The 10,318-nt window shown below is 38.7% G+C and overlaps 1 protein-coding gene across 1 annotated transcript in view; it reads left to right on the top strand.

Moving 5' to 3' along the window:
* The first annotated feature begins 505 nt into the window (after positions 1–505).
* SUCLA2 (succinate-CoA ligase ADP-forming subunit beta) overlaps positions 506–10,318 on the top strand; it is a 34,242-nt gene continuing 24,429 nt past the window's right edge. The window contains exons 1-2 of the mRNA XM_031465988.2: positions 506–635; positions 6,492–6,672. Of these exons, the coding sequence (XP_031321848.1) occupies positions 546–635; positions 6,492–6,672 (271 nt within the window). The 5' untranslated portion in view covers positions 506–545. The remainder of the gene's footprint in view (positions 636–6,491; positions 6,673–10,318) is intronic.

Genomic DNA, 10,318 nt, shown 5'->3' with positions numbered 1-10,318 from the left:
TTTTTGGAGCAGTTTCTCAGAGGTATCTGAGAGGCTGTCTCTGGCTACAGTCCTCAGTAACTAGTGGTTGACCATCTTCTCTTTGAGGGCAGAATCTATTCACTGCTGTATCCCCAAGCTCAACGCAGCGTTTGGCACAAAACTGACATGCAGGACTTATTTTTGAAAGAACCCATGTCACAGATGGGGCACTTGAGGCTCAAAGAACTTACGATCACACAGGTGGTGACGCTGGCCGTCTTCCCATTACATTTCGCTAGGAAATGTTCACGTCGCTGAACAATGTCCGCGGGTCGGATGCTGGGGCTGCAGTGTCCAGTTACAAAGGTCAAAGTTTGCTCCACGTTCCGTCAAGTCCAGCTTGAGGCTCAGGAGCAATCCCCGCCTGGCCGCCCTGGGTGTCCCGCCACAGCCGAGTCAATCCGAGACTCCACCCTGACGGGCGGGGTCAGGGGCGGTGCGCGCGCCCGCAGCCCCTGCGTCGCCGGCCGCCTCCAGCTCCTGCGCCTGCGCGTGGCGCCCAGGGGACTGGGGCGGACTCAGAAATGGCGGCCTCCATGTTTTACAGCCGGCTCTTGGCTGCCGCCACCCTTAGGAGCCACCGGCCCCGGACGGCGCTGCAGGCCGCCACCCAGGTACTGCGGCCTAGCTGCTCTCGCTTCGAGGGTCGGCAGGAGAAAGGGCGAGGTGGGGGCGAGATACGAGGGAATGCGGGGCGCGGCGCGGGGTCACTCCTCATTCGATGACATTGGGTGACAGGGGGTGCCCCGCCGGCCCGTGGGCGGCTTGCCCAGGACTGCTGCCCGCCAGGCCTGCGAGCGGGCTCGTGTTTGCGCCTTACTGCTCCGGCCTTCAGTCCGCGAGGAGCTGCGGCGATCTGGCCGGGGCTGCCCACCTGGTTTCAGAGGGGGCGGCGGGAAGCCGGGTTGGTCTCTGAGTGGAGGGGAGGGGGCCAGGCAGTTTCAGCTGCCACATGGGCGTCCGGCGCGGTGGGCCGAGGCTTCCGCGGCCCCTCTTTGGGGAGAGGGGAATGCCCTTCAGATGTACTTTTGTGTCTCTTGGGAGCTGTCATAGGTGGGAATGGCTTCGCAGAACCAGCAGTTCTTGCTGACTGGTCTTTTCTGGGAGGAGGCCGGGAAGTTTCTATGTCCCCCAAGGAACTGTGTACTATTCTGTTTAGTAGTGGTAAGGAGATGATGTTTACCAGCTTAACCAACTGGGAGGAAAAGAAAATACTGGATCAGTTCATTTCTGGATAGACTATAGCTAGTGTGATAGCCGCATTGTGCGCGCGCGGGGAGGGGGTGTGTGTGTGTATAAGTAAGCTAAACTCTGACAGGGGTGTTTGAGCAAACGAGTTTATTTGTAGGACATCAAATAAGGGAGTTGGGAGAAGAGTCACAGATCCACTCCACCTTCGTCTTTGAGTTAGGAGTTGTTTTTAAAGGGGGAAGAACAAAGAAGCTGGGATTACTCATTGGCTTGTGTAATTCCTGTGACATTTCTTAATTCTGCTTTCAGGGGATCAGGTTGTCATCTGTTTAAGATTCTCTGCCCAGGTGGTCCATGTCCCTGGGGCCTATTAGCTCATCTTGCCCTGGAGAAACAACTTGGGTTTGTACTTTAAGGATGGTATCTGCAATAGCAACTTTAGTACATTAATGATGTTACCAACAACAGCAATTTTACTCATCTGACTCTAGTTGATTAGTGTTCAGTTAGCACAGGATTGAGGTTGGAGGGAACAAGAAAGGGAATAAAGCTTTGGGTAGAGAGATTAATCATAAATTTGGAAGGGAACTTAGTTTTAGGGGGCTTGGTTTTGTGTGTGTTGGAGCATTTACTGTATGCCAGAAACTGTGCCAAGCATTTTATATGTAGTCTCTCATTAGCCTTTTCAGCAACACTCTAAGGAAGTCATTAATCTCCACATCACTGATGGAGAAACTGTGGCTAAGAGAGCGAGTAATTTGGGCTTGGTCACCAAGCAGGTGAGGTCAGAGCTGAGGCTTAATTCCAGAACTGTCTGGCTCCAAAGCCTGTGTGCTTGAATCCGCTGTACAAATTCTTCTAGAGCATAAGAATTGGACTATTCTTTCCAATGTTGACACTAATAAACTTGTGAAAGGGCATAATTGGCTTCATAAGTCAATTACAGAGTTTTAGGTTGTATTCTGAAGTAACCTCAAGAGATGCCATAAATTAGTTGATTTTGACTTTTTTTTTTAAAGCTATTCATACTTTCAGCCTAGAGGTAATGAATTCTGTGAGTTTGCTTCCTAACAGGAGAAGTGATTCTTTTTTTGGCCTTGAACTTCCTTCTTATGGGCCTTAAAGGGTACTGTCTAGTTTTTAGAAAATGAGACTTCGGTGAACAAGTATGTTTCCATTCTAATCGTAGTCTATCCTTTTGGAAATTCTTTTAGAAGTCTTTGTCTCTCCATATAGAGATGCCTAATATGTTGTCTTAAACATCTCTTCTCTTCTACCCTCACATAAAATAATACAGCTTTAGAGTTTGGAATCACCTTAGTGTATCCCCTTCCTTTTATAGATGGGAAATAGAGGTGCAGGGCCTAAGGAATCTTTTTCAGGGTCACACACTGAGTTTAGTAAATTCTTTTAAAACATTTTGTTTAGTTTTCTGACCGTCTTGTTTCTCTGTATCTTTCGTTCAGTGCATAGTTGGTAAAAATAGGTCAGGTTATGAGCATATTAAATAACTTAAGATATCTTCTTGTTTGCTGTGAATCATACTCCCCAGTAGCTGTATTTTTACACTATCAAATTAGTATTATTTAAACTAGGTATGTGATTGGTTGGGTGGTGGGTGGTGGGTGGTGTAGGGATTTGACCAGGAATTGGTGGCCTTTTGGCAGAATCTTCTAAGTGATAAGAGGAAAGAGAAATACTTAAATGTGGGAATCTGTGATTATGCAGGGATTTGTGTTACTAACATAATTCACAGCTGATAATATTTCAAGTTACAACTTCTAGTGGTATAAGGAAAGGATTATCAAAATAATTCAGATATTTAAGAAATCTCAAGTGGTATAAAAGCTATCAGCAATACCTTTTGAGTACGACCACTTGTTTGTAAGTATAGGTATTTGAAAGAAACTGTAAAAATATACTTAGAGTCTTGTGTCATGGGTTTATCCTCAACCTTTTTGGGAAGGATTTCAAACAGATAGATATGTTCTAGCTTGTACAGTGAACACCCGTACTACCTTCACCTAAATTTAACATTTTGCCACATTTGCTTTATCTTTAAAAAATTATATGATATGCATATATATTTATATATGTGTGTGTCTGTATAAATTACATTCATTTATTTTTGCTAAGCCATTTGAAAGTAAGTTGCAGGTATCATGGTACTTCACCCTTAGATATTTTAGTGTTTGTCTCTTAAGAATAAAGACATTCTCCTAAATAATCACAATATAATTATCATACTTAAGAAATTTAAAATTACTATAGTACCAATATCTAATATATAGATCAGATTCATATTTCCCCAGTTGTCCCCAACGTGTCCTTTATAGCTGTTAGGTTTTTTTTTTTTTAACTGAGATCAGCCCTCTATGGTACTTTTTCTGGTCTATCCAGCTAAATATGTGCCACATAGTGACTCTGTGATTGCTCTTATATGTGTTGCAGCTGTTTATACATCTGTGAACTCTGTATGGGACCAAGTTGGCCTCATTCTTTTAGTGTCCCTAGTACGATGTCTGGTATATGGGCAATCAAAAAATGTTTCAGTGTATGACTGTTTTTGCCAGGCTTGTGCTAGGTACTCCCATTACCCCCCTTATTTTTATGATTATTTTGAGGTATAACAAGTACAGCAAAGTACGTAATTTATGTATGATTTATGTACAGCTTCAGTGGGTAGCTAGATTAAGTTTTATGTATGTATACATCTGTGTACCATTCGGATCAAGATAGATATACAACATTTTTAGCCCTCAGAAGGCTCTCTCTCTTTATCAGTACTCACCAACAGAGGGTAAATCACTTATAATCACTTATGCTGAATTCCATCACTGTATGTTGATTCTGACTGGTTTTGAACTATATTTAAAAAATCATGTAAGTGTGTATTCTTGTGTGTGACTTCTTTCCCTTAAAATTAAATCTGTGAGATTAATTCATTGCTGTGTGAGCAAGTTTGTTTTTTATTCTCTGTAGTATCCTGTTAATATACTACAGTTTATCCATTCTCTAACTGATGGGCAGTTGGGTCATTTACATTTTTAAAAAATCTATTATGAATAATCCTGTTGTGAGCATTCTTATATATGCCTTTTGGTAGACTAAGCACTTACTTCTGTTGAATATATACTCAGCAATGGGATTTCACAAGATAGATGTTGGCTTTTAATATTAAAGTGAAACTAAATAAGGGAATTGATCTATCCAAGAGGAGCAGTATCCAGGATTTTAGCTTACCAGATGAATCAGAAATAACTTGCTAGTCTATGTGATTAATTAAGACTAGTGATTATCAAACTGTGGTGTGCTTAAGAATCAACTGAATAACTTTTTACAAATGGAGATTTCTCGAGGCCCAGTCCAGAGATTCTGATTTTGTAGATGAGAGTGGGGACCTGGAATCTGCGTTTTTAGAGGCATTCCTAGGTAGTTTTGATGTACATGGTTCATGAACCCTCTTTGAGAAACATTGTTTTGTATAAGATTTCTTTGAATTCAATTCTTAAGTTACTGTGTGTTTCACAGTAACGATGAACGATGTCTCAGTATTCTGCATTCTGTGTGGAGATAATGGAAATGTATGGATAACTGTTAAATGTGTGATTCCAATGCAATTTTCCAAGGCTTTCATACCACTTACTGCTTTATAAAATTGATAGGATTGAGGAGTTTGGAAAAAGGGAGAAAGGGGTTTCTGTGTGTCAATACGATGATGGGTTAAGACGAGGCTCTAACTTAGTGGAGCTTTGGGACCAATATATACTAGAGATCTTTTAATTGCATCCTTCCCTCAACACTTCTCATTGTTGTGGTCCTGCCACCTGGGGCCGACAGTTCTCATACTCCTTTGTCTTTCAGCAGTGACTTACTAAGCTGGTAGAGGAACATCTTATTTCTGTTTCCTGCCTATTTTTGAAAGAATAATTTTTACTCAGCTCTACTGAGGGACATTCCAGTAGCGAAAAGTTTTCCAACTGTATAAAATAACATTTTCTCTTATTTTTTATTTTCTGTCTCCTTTTATTACTACCTTTTGGCATATTGTTTGTTTATTGTCTGTGCCACCCTCCGCCCTTCACCCCCCCCCCCGCCACCACCACAAATAGCTACTAGACTGTAAGCTTTAGGTGCAAGGATTTTGTTGGGTTCACTTCCCTATTTCCATTTCCTAGGTGCTCAATAAATATTTGAATGAATGTTCCACATAGATTGAAATGGGGAAGAGTTTGTAGTGCATTTCTTTCTTGGAAACTTTGGCAGTCTAATTGTGAAGGACAAACACTTGAACTGGGTTTGTAAAGGAGGTAAGGGAATCATTTAGCAGGAATGCATTAAAGATGATGTTACAGATTGGTTCTGCAGGCTGTAACTTGCAGACTATTAGAAGGAGAGTTTCATGGAGGAAATTTACTGAAAAGTGGTCTCTGGATCCACACCTGTGGGAGAGTGAAGGAAGGAGGATTGAATAGAGGGAGAACCTCGGGTCTTCCTATGGAAGATCTACAGCTAGGGTGGTCTTGAGTTGTCCCAAACCGGGGTGAGGTGCCGGGTCTTTCTATCACTCCCTTAGCCCACATTGGCCAGTAATTGGATGCAGGCTGACAGTAGGAAGGAGGACCGACTTTGGGCAAGGAGGCGCCAATGAGGAGACTCAGCTGAAAGCTGTCAGCTGCCAACACTCCCAGCAGCCAAGGTCCTGAGGATCTGGACAGTACACCACAATGTGCACTAAAGATGAAGTCAGGGTTTGAATTTTGAGTGTATGAAAGATTAATGGTACCAAGTCATTCAGTTATCTCATATCTAGTGTCAGGAAATTAGGTGCTAGAGGAATTGTGGAGAGAAGAAAGATGGGAAGGATTTTTGGTTTGGTGGAAATAGAAGACTGGGTTTTTTTTAAACATTTTTTTATTGAGTTGCAGTCAATTTACAATGTTGTGTCAAAAAGACTGGATTTAGAACTGCAAAATTTGGCATTGAGGTAGAAGTGCTCTGTAGATCATTAGAGATATAGCAGTAAAGCTCAAAAAAAAGTCTAAAGATGATGGGAAAGTAGTTAAAACTACAAGGGTAACATTTAATATTTAGCTAGTAGATTTGCTCTTTTGTTGTAATTTACTCTGAATATTGTGTCTTAATAATTTAATATAACAATTTTATTATAGTTTTGAAGAACCAAGTACTCTATATAAACAAAGTATTTTGAGAAAGTGTTTTTAACAAGAATTACTGCCAAATCAGTGTCTATAAAAATATGTCCCCAATTTCTCTAGGTTCTGGGAAGTTCTGGATTGTTTAACAACCATGGACTCCAAATACAGCAGCAACAGCAAAGGAATCTCTCACTACATGAATACATGAGTATGGAGTTGTTGCAAGAAGCTGGCGTCTCCATTCCCAAAGGACATGTGGCTAAGTCACCAGATGAGGCTTATGCAATTGCCAAAAAATTAGGTACTAAGTTAAGAAAAACTTATACCCCCCGACATGAGATCTTTGATAAGATTTGAACTTTAGCTTAATAACAACTTTTCGCTTTTGTTTTATATTTAAAAACTAAGTTTTACCCTGAAAGAGAAGGTGGAATTTTATGATTGTTGATATTCTAAAATTTGTAAGAGATTATTCTGAGCTCCCATAGTGCTAGTAACTGAAGAATCATAGCTTCAGGAAGCTGAAATCCTATTTTTAGTTGAAATATAATTATAGGGAAGGATTTCTGGCTGTGATGATTCTTCAGAGAAATGGGAAGGAACATCTTAGCTGTTCATGTGGTTGTAAAGAGAGGTCCAGTACTTCCCCTGTTTTTTTTTTTTTTTAACATGAAAAATAGAGAACCAAATAGAGGGGAAAAGAAGTTGAGCATTAGAATGTAAGCTCTATAAGAGCAGGGTTTCTTTGTCTTATTTTGTTCGTGGATATATCCCAAACTCTTAGAAGAGTGCCTGACATTTACGTAATCAATAAATATTAATATTTGTTAAATGAATTAAAGAGTTGCCCATGTTTATTAGTAGATTCTTTTATTGGTAACCAAAACTTTAATAGCTTTTGTTAATTTGAATTTATATTAATCCCTTAATTTAAAAATAAAATTTGGCTTTAGAAAATATGCTTCACTTTATATTTTTAAGACTTTAATAAGAGAACATGATAATGAGTAACGTACTAGCTATATTCTGCGTTTTCTTTTTAGCAGTATTTAAAAATCCCCCCAATTTTATATAGATCACAGTCTTTCTTGTACGTGCATTTGATCAATATGGCTTTAAATGTGCTTTGGTGGAGACTTTGCTTTTGTTAGTTTTTCAAGAAAAATGTGGAACATTTTAAAACTTGTTTGAAATTGTAAAAGTTTTCATCTCCGTTTGTACTTATTTGTTTCTAGAATGGGTTTTTCTTTCAAAAGTGAAAACATGTAGAAAATCAGAAAATTGTTATATGTTATAAGCTATGGTTTTGAATGAGGTGGCCTTGATTACCCTGGCTTGGAAGCATGATTTTTATTTACAGTTTGTTTTTTGTTAATCAGAAAAACAGTTATTTTTATTCAGATTATAAGTAAACTGCTTTTTGTTCAGCAAAAGCCTTGTGTAAATTCATACTAATTTTGGTGAAATTTTTCTTAATTAATGGTGACCTGTAGTTCGAACTTGTGCGTGGTAAATGATGTACCTCATTTTAACCTTGAAACACTATAGATATTAGAGGCTTTTAAGGGTCAAGGCTTAAAGAAAACTCATGATTGTATTTCTGTATTATTTCTTGCTAAGGCACTTTTTAATAACTACCTACTTGAGATTCAATCTTATAGATGACCTAAATGTTAATTTCTAAAGAAGACCCAACAAAGTAGGAAGGAAAATTTGTAAATGTAATTGAGAAAGTGTAAGCTTTTCTTATCCTACCCTTCTTTCCTTGAGGATGAATTTCAGACCCTTGACTTTGTTTTTTTACTTTTGTTATTTTAATCTCTTGAATGATGCATTTTGTGTTTACCAGTTCTTTCTTTCCTTCATATTAATGCAGAAGGCATAAAATGTTTTCCATACCAGTGATAATAGGGCCTAATTTAATGGAATCAGTAAAAGCTAGTATTTCTTTTTCTATTTCCAAATTATTATGATTGGTCTTCTTAACTAGTTTTGTACATATTTTTTCATTTAGTTAAATTTCATTATTTTGTCAGAAAAGAGTAATTTGTGTAGAAACTTTTCCATAAAATGAGTAGGATTTATTCAGATGCCAGTCTCTTGATTTCTTTACTCACTGTAGAAATCTTTAATGATTCCTAGTTGTGGAAGAAAGAATAGTTAATATGTACAGGATATACTATAACTGTGAGTATTCTGGCAAGTTCTCTGGGATCAGGACTTACAAGTAGTAAAGAAGAGGTGGGCAGCTCTGATTTTGAGCCCCTTGGAACAGAAGGCATCTTGTTTGTCTAGAGTGTTTTTGTCAAAGAAGACTGCAAATGATGATTGTAGTGTGGGAGCAAGCCTAGTGATTAATGAGAACCTTTAAATCTAGGGCAGCAGAAATGCCACTTTTTAAAACATAGATTTCATAACTACTTTGAAGATGTTGAGACAATTTTGGTTTTTTGTGGCAAGTCATTGATATCAGAAGATATTGATTATGGGATATAACTGCACAAGGTATGATACGAGGTGCCTGGAAATACACCTGGTTCTTTCCATCTAGCTAGGAATTCCCAGTACTGATTTTGGCTATTTTAGGGTAATTTTTGCTTCTCAGCTACTGCAAAATTCACAAAATGTTAATTCTCATTTATTTAAGATGTCTTACCTCACCAACAGATATTCTAGGACATAAATGTATTACATGTGTGACAAACCATCACTTCCCCTCATTCCTAGGGGTGGCAAGAGATGCTGAGTTAGCGTGGAAACTGGGGCCTCCGAGCCTCATAGCTGGTAATTCCACCCAGAATAGCTCCGGCCTCTTTCCCCAGTATTCCGTACAAATTCTGTCATTTTCTATGTGTGTCATGATGTGAAAAAACTAGGAAAACACTGTCCTGGAGGCAAGTTTTACCTGTTGTGAATAATTGAACTTAGGGGTGGAAGAATGGTTGGAAAAATATTTTGAAAGACTATATGAGTCCACAAAATGAAGGTTGATGACCTTGAAGATCATGAAGTTTCTGGAATGGATTATCAAAGGGTTGGTTGGTTGTTAAGCACAAAGAAATGAAGTAGCTATGATTTGAGGTCAGTTCCAAGAGCAGATTCCCATCTCTTTTTTACCGTTACTAGTTCAAGGAAATATGATGTCAGTAAGACATTTAGCAGAGTTCTTATGATTTCCCTATTGACTGTGGAATTATACTTTGAATTCCAGAATAATTAAGGTAGACTTTCTCTCTAGTTGAGTAAACATGCAGAGGGTGCCAATTAATGCATGTCCGCCTGGAGAGAGATTTCTAATGGTGCAATGGACTTTGCCTTCCTTTTCCTTTTTCTAGTGTTTTATTAGATGACTATATGAGGAATGCTTACAACACTTGTAAATGACTAAAGCTGGGAGCGATAGTGAATATATTTTATAGACAATCTTGGGTTTCATAAATGTTCTTGTCTGACTAGAGCAAAGGGCCAAATCAAGGAAGACTGAGCTCTATGAAGGCAGAATAGGTCTCTGCTCGTTTTCGTATCTACAGCTCCAGCACGGAATGTGGTATCTGGTATGTAGATTAACAGTTGAATAAATTAATGGAATTGAATAAAATCATTGTTTCAACCAATTGTCCTCAGATTTATCTTCCAATTCTTCTCCCTGTCTTGATAATTGATGAGATTGTATATCATTCCCTTTTTTTTTTTTTGGCTTTTCTTTTGTTGTGAAGGGCTTTTTTAGAAGGAACTTTTGAAGAATCATTTGCGCCCTTAAGGAGTTTATTTTCATAAAAAAAACAAAAGTGACATTTTGGTGGAAGAGCCTTCTGTCTTGTAAAAATGTTTTTGAAAAAGTAGAGCTTTATTACTCTTACTTAATAGGTCAATATTTAAAGCTTCCAGTTTAATGAACAGGATTGTTTGAATTTAGCCCAACAAATCACCAGTTTAACTGCTGTCCC

The sequence above is a fragment of the Camelus dromedarius genome, chromosome 13 (assembly GCF_036321535.1).
Source record: "Camelus dromedarius isolate mCamDro1 chromosome 13, mCamDro1.pat, whole genome shotgun sequence".
Lineage (NCBI taxonomy): Eukaryota > Metazoa > Chordata > Mammalia > Artiodactyla > Camelidae > Camelus > Camelus dromedarius.
The sequence above is the reverse complement of the archived record's forward strand: the minus strand, read 5'-3'. Positions and strand labels throughout refer to the sequence as shown.